The following is a 22,378-nucleotide window of genomic DNA, read 5'->3' on the forward strand; positions in this document are numbered from 1 at the left end:
TTTCAACGATTTCTTCTTCTTTTAGTTTATTAATTTATTTGATTTCTAGTTTTCTATAGGACAAAATGAAAATAGAGAGATTCTAGTTTTCTGTAGGACAAAATGGAAATAAAGAGATGCAGGAAACATGTGGTGGTTAAGGGAGTAAGCCTCTTGTCAAGCTGCAAATCTGGGCTCCTCTTGCTGACACGAGCTAAAACAAATAAATCAAATAAACTACTCACATGACGTAATAAAACCATCAAAATTTGAAAAATCACTCCATCTCCTTTTCTCATCCTAAGAGGGAATTTCATCGTCCCTGTTTCATGTTTTAGGCAAAAGGATTAAAAATGCATGCCATTCTCCACTAGTTCTTATACAATATAACTATGCATTTGGCATTTATAATATGCTCAAATAACACTAATTTTTTGGCAGTACGGTATACTCTTTTTTACAGAATACCAAATCCATTATAGGAAGTTCCATTTTGATAACGATGCTACATTGGAAGGTGCACCAAAAAAATTGCACCCTAGCAAGGATTTAAAAAAAATCAAATTACAAGGAAATTACGGTAGAGACAAAACCACTATATCAAGTTATCTATAAAAGCTGAAGCCTGGATAATCCTATAGAGCTCCCTCAAATTAGCAAGTACATGGCGCGGTCCCAAACTCTTTGCACCAATGAAATTCAAAAGCTGTTCTAAATCCTACAATCAAAAAAGCTCGAGGGAAGGGAGCTGTAAGTCAAGGTTAATTTGGAAGTATGTCACTACAATACGTATCGAATCTCGTTCAGACAACCACACCTCAAGAGAAATTTAACAAGAGAAAAGAAAAGGCAGTAATTAAACGCGAGAGATTAAATATATTCAGCATATTTAAGATATAATACAGATGCAAACCTAACTGCCAACACGCAGGGTTCTGCAGTTAAAAATTAAGTGTAAAATGCCCTAAGGTACATTTTATGCTATTTTTCAGAGCATGTAAAGCATCTTTTTGTTTTTGGTTCGAGGAAGTTAGAGGAAAAACTCATTACTTCAGAAAGAAATGTTAGAACTAAAGCTTCTTAAGTAAAAGCATAACTCAAAAACAAAACTCTTAATCTTTCATGCCTTGAAATGAACACAGCATTTTGACTCTTCTAAAGTGAATACGAATAAAGTAATTTCAGTCACTGAAAAAAAAATGGGCTGATGTTCTAACACATTCATGATTGGTAATGAAAGTGTACGTAATATTGATAGTAGATATTCTTATCTATAACTGAGATTGCAACATTTCTCTCCGAAATAAGAAGCTCACTTTAGAAGAACAAAACATGTGTTAACATACAGTAGACTTCACTCTCATAGTCCAAATAATTTCTTAATCAACCAGCATGTACATGTTCAAGAAAAGTCCCAAAAAATGCAATCTTGGCTAGAAAGCTATTTCAGTGAAACAGATGGGAACTCCATTGCTAACCATGCAAAACACGGATGCTACAGACTAGAAATAGAATCATCAAGGAATAAGAAAAGTCAAAGACCAAAACAAATAAATCAGACAAATGATAAAGGAGCAGAAAGTCTCTTAAAAATGCACTTAACTGGACTCAGATTAAGAATTACTGCAAGCAAATAGAAATATATACCTTATTTAGTAAGAATACAGCGTAAGCTGCTCTTGTTGTGTCTTGACCTTCTAAAAAAAGGGGGAATTCCACATGCTTGGCATTTGTGTTTGCATTTGGTAAAGCTTCAGATGTTAGCTCTGTTGAAGGTGCATTGTCAATGATATACGAATGAGAAGCACACAACCGTAAAGGATATCGCAAAGGAACTTGCAAGTAAGAGGCTATAAGTGAAACAGCCTGCGAGAAAGTCAGTCTAGTAAAGTACATTTCAATAACAGAAATTATTCAAAGAGAGGAGACATTTCAATAACTACTAGGTAAACAATCATTATTGACTTGAGCTAGCATATGAAATGTTATAACTGGAAACACATTATGTGATGGGACCCTAAGGCTATATGAAAGGAGGAAGAGAATTATAAACAAGACATGATGGTTAGGATGAGGGAGAGTTAGTTAGGTTGTTGGGGTAGGTATGTTCGGGTTAAGGTGTTATCTATAAAAGGGGGAGAGTGTCTCAAGGGGGACACGTTTATGTTTGTAGTGTTTGACAGGAATAGTACATCCTGTGTGAGGGAAGAATTGCTTCCTTGGTGGCCATTGCACATTGTCTTTTGTTCCCAGAAATCAATTTTTGTGAGTTTTGTGTGTGTTGTGTGCTAACCAAAGGTATCTTGGGTTTCTTGCTTCCAAGAAACCTATCATTATGCAATGGAAAAACAAAATATGTATGACAATTTAGAAACTATACACGACAAATTTTGCAAATGCAGACCATGTCATGACAAAGCATACGATAGAATAGCACATTCAGTTGAGACAAAAAAGGGCAAGTAGGTTCTAATACTTACATGTGCAACATATCCTAGGGAAGTAGCAGACACCTGAATTTCCTTTTTATCAGTGAAAAAGCTCATTTTCCTAAAAGATGGCACATTCAAATGCAGGCCACGAATCGTTAAGGATCCTTCATTAATTGGTTTAAGTCCAGCAGAAGTTCCTGAGTAATGAAATAAATGAAAATATTAATAAAACCAGAAAAGGTATCACTTACAATTGCAGTTAATATTAGCAAAACAGTTGTGATAATTTAACTTAAGATAATGATAATCTCAAGTTAATATCCAATGAATAGCTAGGTATTCTAGTGCATCTATGTCACATTATAAAATATAGCATGAAAGTCCCTAACAGTATGAAGAAAAGTAATATGAAAAACCAAAAATAATTAACTGGATGGATGCTCAAAAGGTTTGTATTTCCCCCAGAGACCTGTCAATTTAATCGTTACAGATTCAATGTGAAACTTCAAAGAAAAATAAAAACACATGTTAGGACCTTGAGGGTTTATGAAGGGAGAAAGATAGTAGAGAAATAAAGATGAGTACTTAACTGTTTTGAGCAGTTAAGGGGGGCGGGAAAAGGTCTATAAAAAGGACCTCTTTTGTAGTTACAAGGAGACAGTTTTTTTACTCTTGAGTTACAGACCAGTTTAGACTTGGTGAGGGAGGTTAAGCTCCTGGTTTCCCAATTGTATTCTTGATTCTTTGATGTGAATACAAATCATTTCTTTTACAATTGCTTTCTGTTAGAGTACTGAGGTGTGAGAGTAAGGGAGATAGATAGGATTCTTACAAAGGTTCCTAACAACACATGACAGCTAAACAGACCTAATGATTCAACCTTGCACATTAGACTTCCATATAGAACAACAATGAAGTGGTTCACAAGTTATATCACATATATCATGATAAAAGAATACTAACTGGTTCAACGAAAACAGGATGAAACTTTTTTTGTAAGGGAAGAAAAAATCAGAAGATAGAAAATGAAGAGAAAAATGTTTTCTTCCTATTGTTTGATTCAAGAGAAAAAGGAAAAAATAGCATATTTTCCTTCCTCTAGTTCCATTGTTTGCAGAGAATATTAGAAAGAAAGAAAATGTATTGGTAAAAGATGTATATATCCTTTCCAACAGCAAATTTATTTCTCCGAGAAACTATTTATCCTGTATAATTCTTTTTTCTAGCTCTTTTCCTTTTGGAGTCAGGATCTTCCTCCTATGCTCCTTAGCATCCTATCTTCTCCTTCCATTGCCTTATCTTGTACCTAGCCAGTTCATCTTCCTTTCACAAATTTCCCTTAACAATTCCTTCATTTGTGGTGTTTCTAGTGAGATTTTGAAGTGAAGTCGTCCTTAACAATTCCCTTAACTCCCCTCATATGTTTCTCATTTTTATATTGATAGGATTCTGATACAATGTGTATAGGGAAGCTCAAAGATCAATCATAGATACTTAGGTACGGAGCTAGGTACGACTAATAAGTATTGGGTTTTCCCAATACAATTACTTCCTAACTATACTTAATGCGTACTCTAACAATATTCCTATTGGTTGGCATTTGCTGCATATTTCCTTATCAATTGCTTCATTTTGATCCGAGACAAACTAATATGTTAGACATTCCACATCAACTAGAGATATAACTAAATTATAGTATATAAATGGATGTGAACATCATATTTGGGGTTGATTTTGTAAAGTTGAATTAGACATAAACTTCACTTTCTTAGATGATATTAGAGCCTATCCTAACTAAGTTTGTTAGGCCTATCATTGCACTCACTAACAGATCACACATATAAACATTTATTCACATGCTTGAGATGTCTAGCGTGAAAGATTGTATTAAAATCTTACATCAACCATAAATAGGACCAAATTAGAGTATATAAGTGGGTGTAAATCTTGCCATGCAAACCAACTTTATAGGGTTGAGTTAAACCCAAATCCACTTACAAAGACAAACACATCAGGCAAGCAAAGTACAGAATCAGAGACATCCTTTCACATAATAACAGAACTTATGGAAGAACTTTATCTAACCAATAAGAAAATAAGGATTAGCGATTGAACCATCCAACACCTTGTGTTTCAATAGTTATTTAAATTACAAGTTTCTTACTTTTTATGAACTTAGGCAGTTTTTTTTTCACTCCATAAGCTGTATGTACATAGAGAAAACAAAAAAAAAAGACTATTGAGAACCCTTACCTGCCAGGTTACTCGAAGGATATGCCTCAAGCTCTTGCTTTTGTGCTGGTCCAATCAAGATCTTCACAGGATAGAGCATTGAAATTTGAGATGTCATATGTTGTTGCCTCCTCCGCAGCACCTTTTTCATTTTTCTCATATGAACATAACCATTTTCTTCAGAAAGTAATCTGCTTGATTCCTAGAATAAAAGCATCATTAGTATTCAATAATAACACTAATAAGATGTGAACACTAATAAATTCCTTTCCCTTAAAACAATAAATAATGTTGTTTTTAGTTCAAATAAAAAAATTCATCAATGTCATTTGTGACGAGTAATAGAAAAGAATGCTTTTATAGCACATTTGAAAGAAAACAGGGTAATAATTTTGAAGAACAGGTACAAAAGAAACTGAGAAAGGTATAATCTATTCAACTGAATATAAACTTAGTCAAAGGCAAACAATAATAATCCAGCAAATTTCAATTTCTAACTCATGCTTCAACACCAATAAATAAATCATCTTTACAATCAAATCATTCCCGTTGAACTTAAAGCCCAAAAATCTAATATTCATCAAAACAAGGGATGGGAATAAATTAAAAATTAAAAAAGATGTCCAAACATGCCACTTAGTAGAAAATTTAAAATCTAATACAAGAAAATTTACAGAAAACTTATGTATCGGATCAAGAAGAGGAAGAATAATGGAGGGGAGAGTAAATACTCTAGAGAGATGGGCCAGCAGAAAGGCTATGACAGAAGTGAGGGATATTATGCAAGAAATGAGGGAGATCTTCCAAGAAATGAAAGAAATGCTGTAGAAATCCAAGAATCACAGAAAGGGCTCAGAAGGAAGTGAGAAATCTGTTAACGGAGGGAGAAAGGGAAGGAGAGAGGATGTTCATCAAGATGTCATGAAAGGAAAGAAAGAGATAAAGACAGGTATGGATGCTGAGAAAGAAAGTCTGCAAGACATCAAGAAAGGCAAGAATTTCTCTGAAGGACAATACTTGGCCAATGATGAAGAGAAGAAGCAAGAAAGATATTTACATAGTAGACCTGATGAGGAGGAAGAAGAATTGTAGAGGCACGGGGTTAAAACAGTGGAGTTGCCCAAATTTAAAGGGTATGACGCCTCAAGGTTGGTGTCACAAGCAAATCAAACACTAGAAGATCAATTGTTGGGATATTGCTTTGCAGGACTGCAATCTATCATTCAAAATCGGATTCCACAACAAGATCCAAAGACTGGATTAAAGATATGGAACTTGCTCTAGATGTGGGAGAACGGTCAGTAAGGAAGAATCACACCCTCCTTAGCGAAGAAAAAACAAAAAAAAGAAGTGAGATTTGTAACAGAAACAAAAATTATGATGGAGGATGAAGGGGATGTATCAAGAAAGAGAGTGAGGATTATGGGCTGTGATGGTCAACTTCGTGATAACCCAATTATAGAGTTAACCCAGAAGCGAGTTGGTGGTGGAGATGCAGCCAAGCAACATTTTTTCCAAAAATCAGATTTACGTAATAGCAATAAGAATTTATTGTTGAACTTAATGGGTTTAGAATCTGGATAATGATAAGAACATCAATGACATCGGAATTTTGGGATTCCAACTTAATGGGTTTAGAATCTGGTATACAAAGACCACTCTCATATCGACCACCACCCAAACCTACAGACCTGAATTTGCAGGCAGTAGCCGGCAGTAGCTAGTGGGTTCCCTTCCTATAATAAGACAATATCACAATGCCATGGGATCAAAGGATAGATAACATGTTGATGAAAATGAGCCATGGGATCAAGCTTCACTATTCCAACCTTGAGGACAAGGTTGTTATTGCAGCTACATGTAATGAAAGGAGATGGAAGGTTTATGGTAGAAGGAAAAATAAAAGGAAGTGGTGGAAAAGGTTATTAGAGAATATAAGAACAAAGGAAGCAGTGAATAAAGGAAGGAATGGAAAAATAAGTGAACACACTGCTATCAGTTGGGAGTTGGTCTATATAAATGGACCAATCAGTTCCTTGGAGGGGAGGATGATAATTTTGTAGATTGAGCTTTAGCTCTTTCTGAAGGGGAAAGAAACCCTTGAAGGAGAGAGTGCTCTCCTATTTTGTGTTCTTTTCAGTCTTTTCAATAAAAAAATATTAATGTTAGGATATTTACCCTATTTATCATCATTATATTGTGTGAAGGGTTACCCTATTTACCATGATTATATTGTGTCTAGGGTTACCCTATTTATCATATACTCTTGTATCAATTTATTCTTATAAATAGAAGATTATGAGATCAAGCCCTTAAGAATTATTTTAGAGTTTCAATCTAAAGTATTACCTTTTTTTCTCTTTTCAATTCTGGGTTCCTAACAGTATCATATAGATATTCTACTATGAAGAGTGCAGGAATAAAAACAGAAAATGAGCAAGAACATGTTATTCCAATGATGATCACTAGGAACATGAAGAGAAGATGTTTTTGCTCACATAACTAATTCATTAGTTTCTTTATTTTTGTATTCTTTTTCCTTTGTAAGAGCATTTCATTCTTTTGTAATTAGCAAAGGAATTTAAGGATGGTTTATCCTACAAAATAAACCATGCCTAACTCTTGTAAAAACACTTTTTGATACATTGAAATCTGAGAGCAAATTTTCAGCACATGTGTGGTGAAGAAGCATCAGTCTTATTTTGGTTCCTATGAGTCAAGTGGTGATTAAACAAATGGGTGACAACTCCAGTAAAAGCTCTGGCAATGGCCCCAGCACAACTCCATTGAAATTTTAGGCAGTAATTCCAGCAACAGATTTATGGCAACTATGGCAACAAATTTTAGGCAGTAATTCCAGTAACAATTCTATTGGTCTATGTGGATGATATCATTGTTGTTGGAAATGATGAAAACGAGAAACAAAGATTGAGCAGTGTTTACCAAAGAGATTGAAAGCAAGTGATAGGATATAAGATAGGGGTGAAAGAACCGAACGGGGGAATAGTGGAGAAGGCGGACAAGGGACCTATAAATATAAACCTTTGGTAAGTCTGTGGAGTAGGGAGTGATATTCTTTCGTATATACAGGTCTTGAACCTAGTGAGGGGGGTTAGGCTCTCCTTAGATGGAGGGAGGTTATGCTCCCAGATACTGATTGCACGATACTTTTGGTGATGAGAATACAAATAATTCATTCTTTTCTAAGTGTTTCCTGGCTGTGATTGTGTGAGTGAGTTGCCATCGTTAGGTTTCGAAACAGGAACCTAACAAATTGGTCCGACCTGCCGGATCGAGACGTCGCTGGAATCGTGTGGGGGTGAAGGAAATTGCGGTTGATAGAATGAAGGTGCAAACAGGAGCATTGCGACCAGATTATGCAGCAATATGCCAAGATTATAAAGCAATACTCCAAGATTTGCAAGAAATAATAAGGAGGTTGGGTGGTCGAGGCCACAACCAGGACGGCCAACATTGGGACCGGCGAGAGGAAGAGGAAGGGGAGAGAGGGGATGAATGCCATGAAGTGCAACCCAGCGGGAAGAAAAGGGTAGAACTGCCCACTTTCGAAGGGTTTGATCTGTTAGGGTGGTTCTCTGAGGCAGAGCAGTTCTTCGAGTTGCAAGGTGTGGCAGAGGAGGAAAGGGTGCGCCTAGCGGACATCAGTATGGAGGGGAGCGCTGGTTACTGGTTCAGAGCCTGGAAGGAGAAAGCCAAGAATCGTTCTTGGGAAGGCCTGAAGGAGGCAGTGGTGGTGCGATTTGGAGAACGTAACAGGGGCACCATCTTTAAAAGGGTGGCAGCCAATAAGCAGTCGGGAACCGCGAAAGAATACGTCCCAGCATCAAACGTGGGAGAAATGCCAGAACTGAGCGGGAGAGGACTTCAGGCTTGGAACCTGAGAGGATTTCAGGAACCGAACGGTCAAGTACTGCCAGAACCGAACGGAAGAGTATGGAAGGAACCGAACGGTCTAGGAAGGATGGATCAGTGGGAGAGAAGCGTGATGAAAGAAGGAATGAAGGCCTCGGAGGGAAGAAGGGATGGAAGAATCAATGCCCGGGAGGTAAAGAATGGGAGTAGGGTAGAAGACGAGTCATTTGGGGGACGAACACGTGGTACGGTTGCCGAGCAGTTCGAGACTGAATTAGACCGGAAGCAGACGGAGTTGCCCACTCTCTCGGCTAGAGGCCCTATTCAGCCAAAAGCAATGAAGCTGCACATGTCGATGGGGGACCGAACGGGTTTTACTAGTATAGGACGAAACCGATTGGTATTCACCAATATAGGACGAAACCGAACGGTATTGACTAGTATAGGTCAAAACCGAACGGTTTGAGGGCGATAGGAAGGAAAGAGGAAGAATGGAAGATAGTGGGGGAGGAGTTGCCACCACCTAAGCCTCCAGACCTGAAGTTGCAAGTAGTAGTCAGCGGGTTCTCTCCCTATGATAAGACCACATCACAATGCAATGGGCTCAAGTTTCATTGTTCCAACCTTGAGGACAAGGTTGTTTTGCAGCGGTGTGTAATGATAGGATATAAGATAGGGTGAAAGAACCGAACGGGGGAATAGTGGAGAAGGCAGGCAAGGGGCCTATAAATGTAAACCTTTGGTAAGTTTGTGGAGTAGGTTGTGATATTCTTTCGTATATACAGGTCTTGAACCTAGTGAGGGGGGTTAGGCTCTCGTTAGATGGAGGGAGGTTATGCTCCCAGATAGTGATTGTACGATACTTTTGGTGATGAGAATACAAATAATTCATTCTTTTCTAAGTGTTTCCTGGCTGTGATTGTGTGAGTGAGTTGCCATCGTTAGGTTTCGAAACAGGAACCTAACAGCAAGGCTTTAGAAATGTTAAAACAGTTTCGAGCAATTGAAGTAGCCAATTCCAAGAAAGGGATCTTCATATAGTAGCAAAAATACATTACTGAGCTGCTACAAGAAATGGGTAAAACAGCCTACAAACCAACAAGTACACCTGCTAATCTAAATACAAAGATGGGAAGTGCAAAGGATGATGTTGTTGTGAATAAAGAAATGCACCAGAAACTTGTGCAGATACTTACTTATCTGTCTCACACTAGACCAGATATTGCTTTTGTTGTGAGTTTAGTAAGTCAATTTATGTATCAACCAAAAGAAGCACATTTGCATGTTGCTCTTAGAATTGTCCAATATTTAAAAGGGACACGAAGAAGAGGAATTTTGTTCAAAAGAAGCAAAAATGCTAGTCTTGAGATATATAGATGCTGATTATGCAGGTTTAGTTATCGATAGAATGTCAACTACTAGATATTGCGCTTTCCCTGGTGGAAACCAGGTAACTTGGAAGAGTAAGAAACAAAGTGTGGTAGCTAGATCTAGTGTTGAAGGATAATTTTGAGCAATGACTCAAGGAATATGTGAATTGTTATTGCAAAAGAATATGCTGGAAGACTTAAAGATAAAGTGGGATTAACCTGAGTTTATATTGTGACAACAAATTTGCATTCAGCATAGCTCACAACCCTATACAACATGATAGAATTAAACAGATTGAAGTGGACAGAAAATTTATCAAAGAAAAGCTTGACAGTGGCTTGATTTGCTCCCCATGTGTGTCTATTCAAGGACAGCTTGCAAACAAACTCACCAAGGGGCTGAAAAATAGTAACTGAGAATTATATCCAAGTTGGGAATGGAGAATACTTATTCATCAGCTTGAGGTGGAGTGTTGAGATATTTTAGAAAGTTTTAGATTTTATTCTATTAGAAATAGAGAAGATTGGGAGAGAATATCCCTTGTGTGTGTTGCATACACATAGGGTAATTTATTTATATTGTAAGATATGGGCCAATGCCCTTGATACATAATAGACTAAGCCCAAATATCAGAAACACACATCTTAACATCTAACACTCCCCCTCAAGCTGGAGCATATAAATCATATGTTCCAAGCTTGTTACAAAGATAATCAATTCTAGGTCCTCGTAAGGACTTAGTGAATATGTCTGCCAACTGGTTGCTTGAGTTAACAAACTCAGTCTTGATATCTCCGGATATGATTTTTTCTCGAATGAAATGACAATCAACTTCAATGTGTTTGGTTCTCTCATGGAAGACAGGGTTAGAGCTAATATGGAGAGCAGCTTGATTATCACATATAAGTATCATGTGAGTGACATCTCCAAATTTCAATTCACTAAGCAATTGTTTAAGCCACACAAGCTCGCAAGTAGCTGATGCCATAGCTCTATATTCTGCTTCTGCACTAGACCTTGCCACAACACTTTGCTTCTTACTTTTCCAAGATATCAGGTTGCTACCAATAGAGACACAATATCCAGAAGTAGACCTCCTATCAGAAGGGGAACCAGCCCAATCAGCATCTGAATAACAAACAATTTTTGTATCGTTGTTAGGGCCATATAGCAAACCTTTTCCAGGTGATCTTTTAATATACTTCAGTATGCGAACAACTGCATCCCAATGGTCTTCACATGGGGAGTTTAGAAATTGACTCACCACACTAACTGCGAAAGAAATGTCAGGACGCGTAACAGTAAGATAGTTTAATTTACCAACTAGTCTTCTGTACCGTTCAGGATCTGAGAAAGGCTCCCCCTGATTTGGTAGGAGTTTGATGTTAGGGTCCATAGGTGTCTCAACAGATTTACAGTTCATTAACCCTGTTTCCTCCAAGATGTCTAACGCATACTTCCTCTGAGATATGACAATACCATCATTGGATTGTGCTACTTCAATACCCAAAAAGTACCGGAGTTTGCCAAGATCTTTGGTTTGAAAATGATGACAAAGGTGTTGTTTCATCTGAGAGATGCCAAGATAGTCGCTTCCTGTGAGAACAATATCATCGACATACACTATTAAGTAGATACATCCAGAACTCGAGTGGCGATAGAACACTGAATGATCCGCTTCACTGCGAGACATACCAAATTGTTGAACAACACAACTGAATTTACCAAACCAAGCCCGAGGAGACTGTTTTAGGCCATATAAGGATTTGCGAAGACGACATACCAATCCAGATGACTCCCCCTGAGCAACAAAGCCAGGCGGTTGCTCCATATAAATTTCTTCATGCAAATCACCATTGAGGAAAGCATTTTTGACATCAAGTTGGTAAAGAGGCCATTGGCGAAGAGCGGCCATGGCAATGAAGAGGCGAACAGAGGTCATTTTTGCCACTGGAGAAAAAGTATCACCATAATCCAAACCAAAAATCTGTGTGTAGCCTTTGGCAACCAGTCGAGCTTTCAGACGATCAATCGTGCCATCAGGACCAACCTTGATAGCATACACCCACCTGCAACTAACAACAGACTTTCCAGATGGTAATTGGACCAGCTCCCAAGTTCCACTTTCCTGTAAAGCACTTAATTCATCCATCATAGCTTGACGCCAACCAGGATGAGTTAAGGCATCACTCACAGATTTGGGAATTGACACAGAAGAAATGGATGAGAGACAAGTATAAAAAGATGGAGATAATCTGTTGTAATTAAGAACAGTATAATGGGGTGAAGGGTTACGGGTAGAGCGTATACCTTTACGGAGGGCAATAGGCAAGTCAGACTCAGTTGCTGGAGCCGGAGGAGTCACATGAGGCGGCACCGGAAGTGAGTCATGAGGGAGACGATTACGGCGACTATAAACCTGAAGGGGTGGAGGTGAAGGATGATCCTGTGGTGAAGGAGAGTCTAAAGAAGGAGAAGACAAAATGGGTGGAGCATCACCAGGAGGATCACATATAAGAGGAATATCAACAGTAACAGGGAGAGGTACAGAACTAGAAGATAGATGTGAAAAGCAAAAAGAAGACTCATCAAAAGTGGCATCAGCAGAGATAAAATGACGATTGAGGGAAGGGGAAAAACACTTATAGCCCTTTTGTGACCGTCGAAATCCTAAGAAGACACATTTGTGAGACCTAGGAGATAACTTATCAAGACCAGGACTAAAATCATGAACAAAACATGTAGACCCAAAAACTCGAAGAGGTAATGGATGCAGAGGATCTTGAGGAAATAAGATAGAATGAGGGATTTTGTTATCTAGGACGGAAGATGGCATGCGGTTGATAAGATAACATGCTGTGAGAACTGCATCACCCCAAAAACGGGAGGGTACTTGACCATGAATAAGAAGTGTACGAGTTGTTTCAATAAGGTGTCTATTCTTGCGCTCAGCCACCCCATTTTGTTGAGGGGTATAAGCACATGAGGTTTGGTGAAGAATGCCATGAGAAGCCATAAACTGTTTAAACGGTTGAGAAAGGTATTCACGGCCATTATCACTACGTAAATTTCGAATAGAAACCCCAAACTGAGTTTTTATTTCATTGAAAAAAGTTTGAAACATAGAAAACAACTCAGAACGATTCTTCATGAGAAACAACCAAGTACATCTGGAATAGTCATCAATGAAGGTAACAAAATACTGAAATCCTAAAGTTGACTTAACACGACTAGGTCCCCAAATATCAGAATAAACCAATGAAAAGGGGGATGACGCTCGTTGTGAAACACTACGAGGAAAGGAACTACGAGTATGTTTACCTAACTGACAAGACTCACACGACAAACTTGATAATTTGGACAGACTCGGAACAAGTTGCTGCAGTTTGGCAAGACTGGGATGACCTAACTGAGCATGAAGAAGGGATGGTGACTCCATGATTACGCCAGCATGTGGAGAAGGGCTGAGATGATATAGGCCATGAGACTCACATCCTGTGCCAATCATGTGTTTCGAACTCCGGTCCTGCAACCAAACAGAATCTTTGGTAAATGAAATAACACAATTAAGGGAACGAGTTAGACGACTTACGGACAATAAGTTAAAAGGAGACCCAGGGACATAAAGTACATTATCAATGGATATGGACGGAAAAATATGAACAGTACCAATACCATGAGATGAGACTCGAGACCCATCAGCCATCGTTACCGAGGGTAGATTAACCGGACATGACAAGGAAGAAAACAAGGACTTGTTACCAGTGATATGATCGGTGGCACCTGAGTCAAGGACCCAAGATCCGAGAGAGTGAGTCAGACCGACAAAAGGAGTACCTGTGCGTGTAACAGAAGCAGATGTAGTGGAACTAGAGTGCTGACGGTCCTCATACCATCTGAGAAATTCCTGAAAGAGTAAAGGGTTATTCATGGTATTTGATGAAGTAGGATGGTCTGCAGACGGTGATCGGGGAGGTGGATCAGAATTAGCCATTGCTATAGTTCGAAGAGGACGTCCATGAAGTGCATAACATCTATCAATTTTGTGGCCTAGCTTGCCACAGTGGTCACATTTTGGACGTCCTTTACCTGGTTGGCGAGACCGACTCCGATCATCAAGTTGGACAGCCATGGAGAGGGAGAAACCCTAAAAATTCAAAATGCTCCGATTGACGCAACGACCACAGATCCAGAAAGAGGGCGAGGAGGCGATCACGGCGGTGCTGATCGCCGGCGGAAAGCTCCGGCGACGCGTCGGCACGCGCGGCGGCAGCGGCGGCAGCGGCGACTCTTGCGGCGGCGCGTGGAGGCGCGTGAGAGGTCCGTTCGCCGCGATCTTCGTACGACGGTGGTCGCCCGGCCGAGACGCTTCCGATGGTGTGGTCGCCGGTCGATTCTGGAACTCCGGCGGCGGCGACGGCGGCGGCAGCGGCGACGGCGACGGCAGCGGCGACGGCGGCAGCGACAGCGGCAGTGAGGGGTGCCGGAGACCGTGGAGTTGACTGGAACTATTCCTGTGCTCTGATACCATATTAGAAAGTGGGTTTTTAAGCCTAACTCAACCCCACAAAACCGGCTTGTAAGGTGAGGTTTGCACCTCACTTATATATTATAAATTGGCCTTATCTCTAGTCGATGTGGGACTTCCAACACACCCCCTTCACGCCGAGGTATAGACATCTCGTGCGTGATAGTAGAAATTGGGTGGTCCAATAGCGGCCCGATTGCGGGTGGAATAGAAGAATAGAATGCCGACTTAGAACTCGCTAGGATAGGCACTAACCATGGCTCTGATACCATATTAGAAATAGAGAAGATTGGGAGAGAATATCCCTTGTGTGTGTTGCATACACATAGGGTAATTTATTTATATTGTAAGATATGGACCAATGCCCTTAATACATAATAGACTAAGCCCAAATATCAGAAACACACATCTTAACATCTAACATATTCTATCAAGATATTTCAGGAAGTTTTAGAGTTTTTTCCTATTGGTTTTAGTTTTGAATATTGGTTGTATCTTGGTTTTATTAATAGCATGTCAATCCCACAATCTCAAAGATTTGTTTCCTAAATTATCCAATCAATGTATGTGTGTGTGTATATATATATATCATATATACACAATGAGATTAGATAAGAGAAATTATTTTCTTCTAAGTGAGATATGCACATGATTTCAGCTCAACGACTCTATTTTCTTTAGTTTAACGGTTGTCAACTTGCCATTACTATTTTTGTTTTCATTCATCAACGCATATTGCCTACACATTAGAATAGTATCAAATTTAATCCTTTAATAAGCATCATTCATAAAGAGGACAACTTCCACTCTTTGTTCGTTAAGAGACAACACTAGTAAATCTTACACATACTTCTATGCTCATATTTAGGCTATATTATATTAGATTTCATAATTTTTTAAAGGCTAGGGTGTTACTGAAACAAATCAGCAAATTATCAAAGCGTACCAAAATTGTATACATATCTGATACATAGGACTGATCAATTCAAAGTATTAATGTTTTATAGAATAGAAGACTTTTATGTACTCTTCTATACATCTCACTAAAAATGTCAACCATTACAATACAAAATCAGAAAAGTTCAATCCATATGTACCTTCCTTTTACAGAGAGACTCATCAACATTACTAATAAAAAAAGACAGAAAAATTCATATAGACTACTGAACTTATTAATTGTAATTATTTCCAAAAGAACATTATATTGACTAGAGTAAGAAAGAATCAAACTCACTTGGAGGTTTCTCCTGCATACAGAAAGACCACCCCCTGCAACCAGAAGTGATTGCACTGCACCACTAAGCTGCTCCTCCTGCTTGCTAGCATTCTCCTTAGCAAGCCTAGAACGTATAGACATATTTTCCATCATCACTTTCTTTGATTCTAGTCTCTGATGCATCTCCTCAAGTTCATTCAACCGACCTAATGATTCACCATTGGCCTGTTCACAAAATTATTGCTCATCAATAGGAAGACTCATTAATATTGTTGGTCATGTGTCTTAAGGTATTTGAATTCTTGATTCAGGAGCAACTGATCATATGACACCTTTTCGTGTGTCCTTCGACTCATATGATAAAACAAATAGAGAACAACTTATTACAGTTGTGAATGGTCAGGGTATACCTATATACGGCTCTGGGAATATAATTTTCGACTCATCTATTGTATTAAAGGATGTTTTACATGTTCCACAATTAGCCAATAGTCCTATCTTTATGCAAAAAGTCAAAGGATTTAAATTGTTCACTAACATTTTTCTCAACTTATTTTATTTTTTAGGACCTTGCCACGAGGAAAACGATTTTAAGTGCTAAGAAGAAAAGTGGGTTGTATCTGTTGGATTCTGATGACCAAAGCAAAAAAAAAAATCACGAGTCAACAAGCTACATCTCAGACGTGGGCAAATTCCAAAATATGGTTACATCATAAAAGGCTTGGACATCTTATTCTATTAGTAATAAAAAGAGTACTTCTCCATTTGATTTAATTCATTCTGACGTTTGGGGACCTGTCGTAGAATTTATTTCCAAAGCCAAATGATTCATTACCTTTATTGGCGATTGTACCCGTATCACTAGACATACCTTATGAGAAATAAATCAAAAGTTTTCCAAATCTTTATTAATTTTTTCCATCTTGTTCAAAATCAATTTGGAAATATTATCAAAAGAATCAAGCCTGATAATGGTATTGAACATGTGAATCATGAATTTTTCAATTTTTTGTCTCATGGTATTGTTCATGAACTAACATGTGTAAACACCCCACAATAAAACAAGGTTGCAAAAAGAAAGAATTGTCTTCTTCTTGAAGTAACTAGAGCTTTTCTTTTTCAAATGTTTGTTCCAAAAAATTCCTGGAGAGAAGTTATGTTAACTGCCACATATCTCATCAACAGGTTACCCACCCGTATCTTAAATGGCATTAGTCCTATAGAGTCTCTATTGTCTTTTGTTCCTTCTTCCCCCTAATAACGAGTCTACCTAGTCACGTCTTTGGATGTATTGTTTTTGTTCACTCTCATCATCCTAACTGTAGTAAATTAGATCTCATATATCTTAAATGTGTCTTTATTGGGTATACTTCTAATAAAAAAGGGTACAAATGTTATCATCCTCAGAGTCGTCGCGTCTTTATCACCATGGATGTCACCTTTCATGAAACACAATCCTTTTATGCCAGTCCACCACTTCAGGGGGAGAAAGCACTTGAAATGGATGAACTCTCCTGCTTGTCATTACCAAATTTGTCTTTGTAGGATGCCCAAGATCTGAGCAATGAAGCTACCATAGTTCACAATGAGGAAGAAGATAATTTTTTTTGCAAAAAATATAAAAGAAGAAAACAACCCACTTCGACTCTCGAGCAAGAAAAAATGTCTAATCCAGAGGTGAGGATCCTTGAAGATAACAATGAGGAGGTAAGTATTAATGAGGATTTACCCATTGTATTGAGAAAGGAAAGAAGATCATGTGCTAAATATCCTATTTCTCAGTATGTTTGCACTAACAATATCTCTAACAACCACAAAAGCTTTATTGCATCTATTGATGCCACAAAAATTCCTACCTCAATCCAGAAGGCCATGAGACTTGAACATTGGAATCAAGCCATGAAAGAAGAGATGAATGCATTAGAAAAAATTTCAACTTGGAAAATTGTTGATAAGCCAAGAGACAAGAAGGCAGTAAGGTGTAGATGGATATTAACGATGACACATAAGTTAGATGGGACAATAGAAAGATACAAAGCTAGATTGGTGGCAAAAGCATATACCTAAATTTATGGGATTGACTATGAGGAGACGTTTGCCATAGTGGCAAAGATGAATACAATTCGAGTTGTTTTTTCTTTGGCTACTCATTTTAGATGGGACTTACACCAGTTGGTTGTGAAGAATATATTTCTTCATGGAAATCTAGAAGAGGAAGTGTATGGAAGATTTACAAAAGCAATGGTTTCCTTGGGATACAGACAAAGCCAAGAAAATCAAACTCTATTCATAAAACACTCTTCTACTAGTAAACTCACTTTATTGCTTGTTTATGTGGATGATATGATTATTGCAAGAGATGATGAAACAAAAAAATTGGCATTAAAAGAAAAATTGGCAGCCCAATTTGAAATGAAAGACCTAGGAAAACTTCAATATTTTCTTGGAATAGAGGTTGCTTACTCCAAGAATGGAATTTTCATCTCCCAAAGGAGATATGTACTTGATCTCCTCAAAGAAACAGGAAAGTTGGGATGTAGAACCTCAACAATTCCTATAGAACAGAATCACAAAATTGGAAGTGAAGAAAGTGCTCCTATAGAGAAGGCCCAATATTCGAGATTGGTAGGAAAATTGATTTATCTATCACACACAAGACCATACATTGCTTATGTAGTTAGTGTAGTGAGCCAATTTATGCATGATCCAAGAGAGAGACACATGCAAGCACATAATTTTACAAAAGGGCTCCCTCCGAGTAGATTTCAAGATCTTGTAGGCAAGTTGGGTGGTAACGCATTGGTGAGCTCTAGGCCAAGAGACCATCCTCCTTTGACTTGAACAGAGTAGAGAACACAAAATGGTGAGCCAAAGTTCCACAGATTATGAGTATGCCTATACTTCAACAAAGTGCCATGGGTTGGATGGTAATGTAACTGCGAGCTTTAGGTTAGATGGTTTGTTTATGTCAAATAGAGAAGAGACTAACGAAAGTAGTGAGATAATTAACCATTGAAAGGAGTGAGAGTGGGAAATAGTATTGTGTTATGATCAAATACAAGGGGGAGAGGACGCAAAATTAGCATGAACTGCTACTATGCTTTCAAGGGCATTCTAAGTTGGAAATTGGGAATCAAGCATTTCCTTTGGTTCAAATATCATGGACTAATCATATTGAGCACGGTCATGATATGCAATACAAAATGTCATGCACAACAACAATTGTACACCTACTCAGACCTATTCATTAATGGAAAGTCCTCCCATTCATTAATGGACTTGAGATAAATAAAATAGACTATATTTGAGAGAGTTTGATCACACCTCTCAAATTTTCATATTTATATTGATAGAATTTTGATACTAGGGAAGAGCAAATATCGAAAGCCAGAACTAGACTCCGAGTACAGATATAATACAGCCCATAGGTACAACATATAGCAATTTTTTCAATATAACTATTTACTAACTATATTTATTAGGCATTATAACCAACAGAACTAATTATTGATAGAGAAATCAAGCCAACAAAGGTTGATTTAGGAACTAAAGATTAAAGCACCATGTTTGTAAGGCTTAGGTTCAACCTCACCCAAAGAATAAAGCAATGAGCGATCTATATTCAAAATTTGTCTCTCCCTCATTTCGCCAATAATTATAAATTAAACCCATAATATATAAATTAAACCAAAAATATGATTTCATTTCCCACTGGAGCTCAGATTCTTCAGGAGACAAAACACGCTTACCCTCCAGCCACAAAATTTCACCTCCGTTACCTTACCATTTTCACTTATTACAGTAAAGACCTCAGCAGCACAAGCACAACACAACTTCCAAATTTCAAGAAACTTAGGGTAACAACATGACAACCCATTAAAACCGATTTCAGAAATTAGCAATGACTAAACCGATACCAAAACCTAAACATAAAACCCTAAAGCCCTACCTGGATGAGAGACTCCAGCTTGCGGTGAAGGTCGCGCTTCTTCTCCTTGGATTCGCCCAGTGCTGAAGAGAGACTCGCCAACCTCGCGAGATCGTTCTGGAAGTCCTCCCACTGAATGACCTTCAAATGTTCGGGATCAGTTGTAGTGGTCCGCAATGACAGAATCTGGTTTGGCTCCATGAACTCATCATCGTCATCGAGTGCTTTTATCACCAAACGTAGTCCATCATTCCTCTTGGATTCTTCAGTTCCTGATTTTCTCGGAAGAGAAAAAGGAAAAGTTGGGTCGTGGTCTTCTTGGATAATGGATGTTGGTGAGAATTTTTTTATTTCTTTGGGATTAATCTTTTAATTGTGATTTTTTGGGATATTCAAAAAGAAATTACAGGAACAATAAGTTGCATGTTGAACTGAGTGTATCTAGATAATATAGGTTTAATTTCGATAAAATTTGTAATAACAAATTATGAAAAAGAAATAAAATCAACCAAAACATTCCTAATTTCTGAAAGAAAAAAAGTGATGAAAAACTTGCAAACAGTTATAGATGCATAAGTTGATTTTAATTTATGAGTTAGTTAATGAACTTATCCAAATTTATCATAATAATCTATTATTTTTCTGATTAAGTTTAAGCTTAATATTTATTTGATTAATTGAGAAAAATAACTCTTTTATCAAAGCCGTAGAAGAGTGAAACGTGTTTGACGCGAGATGTAATGAAATCAACTAACATACGTGAAACATTATTGGTATTTATATTTTATTTTCTCTTATGTCGGGTTAATTAAAGAATTAATATTATTTATTTGGTTAACTAGGAAAAACTATTCTTTTAACTTGTATAATTCTCTTTATTAAAGTGATGAAATGTGTAACATCCCAAAATACAGTAATCACCATATAATAGAATTAATTACATTAAACAGTTAAACAATGCAGTCTTATACTAGAATCAAGGTTCAAAAGCCAAAAGGCTTAATTACAGAATTTCATACAGTAATTCAGTACTACTAGAAATTCAGAACGAACGGTTTTACAAAATTAAGAAGGAGAACCAAGAATATTAAGAACTATCATTGAAGTAAATCACATACGGTAGACCAATGCCAGTAAATGACCGAACGTGAAGAAAAAGGGAAATACTATTACAGTTAGACGAACGTTATTTTTTTTTCAAGGTTGATCACACAATAATACGAGCGCTAGGTATAAGACCGAGCACTACTTAGGACGAACGCTAGGTAGATGACCGAGCATTAATTAGGACGAACGCTTGGTATAAGACCGAGCGCTACTTATGACGAACGTTTGGTAGATGACCGAGCGTTACTAATTTTAAAGTATAAAGGTATAATGTATTATTACTTAATTTTAGATATACGGGTACCACTAGGCTGAGCCGATCGCTCAAACCTAGTATTTCACAGGACGTTCGTTCTCTATCAGAATTCTTTCCAAATGAAATAATTCCTTTTTAGGCATTTTACTAGAAAACCGAACGGTATAAGACCATACGATGACGAACGTATATTATCATAGTGAGGATTTCATATTTCAGATTTTCATCTATTTCAAATCTCAAGTTTCAACATATCATTTCATACTTTATAACTTCATCTCAATATCAATTTACAAACTTTATATGATTCACATTAATCATTCATACTTATCAACCATCAGCATACATATCAACCAACGCATACCATATTCATTCATTATAACAGCGATCGTTCATACATAATCAATCAGCATTTATCTCATACATTCAGTCAATATCGGACGTTCATAAAACATACAGTATCAATTAAATCAAATAAGCTTTCCTTACCCGGATTTGAGACTGAATCGTTCTATACATAAGAAGTGTGGCTCGACCAGCTAACGTTTTCCCCCTTAACAGCCACTTAACTCTTCCAATCAAATCTATCTACAAGAAAGTTGAGGTACTTAGACTACACACTAGCATGCAGCCAAAACTTAGTTTTTTTTTCCAGGAAACCTAAGAACGAACTACTAAGGGAGAAACTTACCAGTTTCAGCTTTTGAAACTGTTCGGTCCAACTTGTAGCTCACAGCTCAGAGAACGCTCCTACGGTTTCTGAAAGTTGATCGGAGAAGAGGGTGGTGAGTTACAATAGAGAGAAGATGGGATTGTTCTAGAGAGAAGAAGGAGAATTCGAAAGATCAGGGTCTTTGGAGAAGATGAGTGCATGCAGAGAGTGACGCGGACTTCAGAAAAATCAGTTTTGTTTAAAAACCAACGTCCATTCTCCTGCTGACACCTGCATCCCACTTACTGATTTTCGAACCTTCCATACTCGACACCTGGCATTAGCGCAGAGGGGTTTGGGTGCGTTTTAATTACTCTGAGCAAGTGACGTGGGGTGTATTAATTATGATTTGACAGATGGTTTGCAGTGTTAAATTTCCAAGGTCTTACAAAATGCACGAGAGGAATAAATAAACATAAAATATGAAAAATTCCAAATAATAATAAAATCAAATAAACATGTTATCTATCTTCATCAATATATTAATTATGTGATGAAAAACTACAAAAATAATGAAAACCTATTTTATGTAATGAAAATAATATAACCTTCCCTACACATGGAGAAAAAAAATAAATAAAGAAGATAATATAAACTTATTTTTGTGAGTTAAATATTAATAAAAAAATAAAAAAGTTAAAATATTGGAACTAGCCACTAACATTTAAAAAATTCTACTCAAAGTATTGTATGAAAAACATAATTACTTAAATTCCAACATTCAATTATAAATCAAGAAAAAAT

General features: G+C 37.5%; 1 protein-coding gene across 4 annotated transcripts; it reads right to left on the reverse strand.

The window, feature by feature from the left end:
• Positions 1-230: 230 nt before the first annotated feature.
• Positions 231-19,934, reverse strand: LOC124844816 (vacuolar protein sorting 38). Of its 4 annotated transcripts, none has more exons than XM_088098559.1 (6): positions 19,581-19,929; positions 15,650-15,856; positions 4,665-4,845; positions 2,460-2,608; positions 1,627-1,845; positions 231-697 (listed from the first exon to the last, which is right to left on the reverse strand). In XM_088098559.1, the coding sequence occupies exons 1-6, from the start codon at positions 19,758-19,760 to the stop codon at positions 575-577; spliced, it is 1,059 nt and encodes a 352-aa protein (XP_087954685.1). In that variant the 5' UTR covers positions 19,761-19,929; the 3' UTR covers positions 231-574. The 4 variants fall into 4 exon arrangements, with proteins under 4 accessions (XP_087954685.1, XP_087954688.1, XP_087954687.1 ...); XM_088098562.1 differs by having other exon boundaries at positions 590-712; positions 19,581-19,933; XM_088098561.1 differs by having other exon boundaries at positions 590-727; positions 19,581-19,933.
• Positions 19,935-22,378: the final 2,444 nt, after the last annotated feature.

This window comes from Vigna umbellata, chromosome 9 (assembly GCF_029865625.1).
Source record: "Vigna umbellata cultivar VRB3 chromosome 9, Vumbellata_1.0, whole genome shotgun sequence".
Taxonomy (NCBI): Eukaryota; Viridiplantae; Streptophyta; class Magnoliopsida; order Fabales; family Fabaceae; genus Vigna; species Vigna umbellata.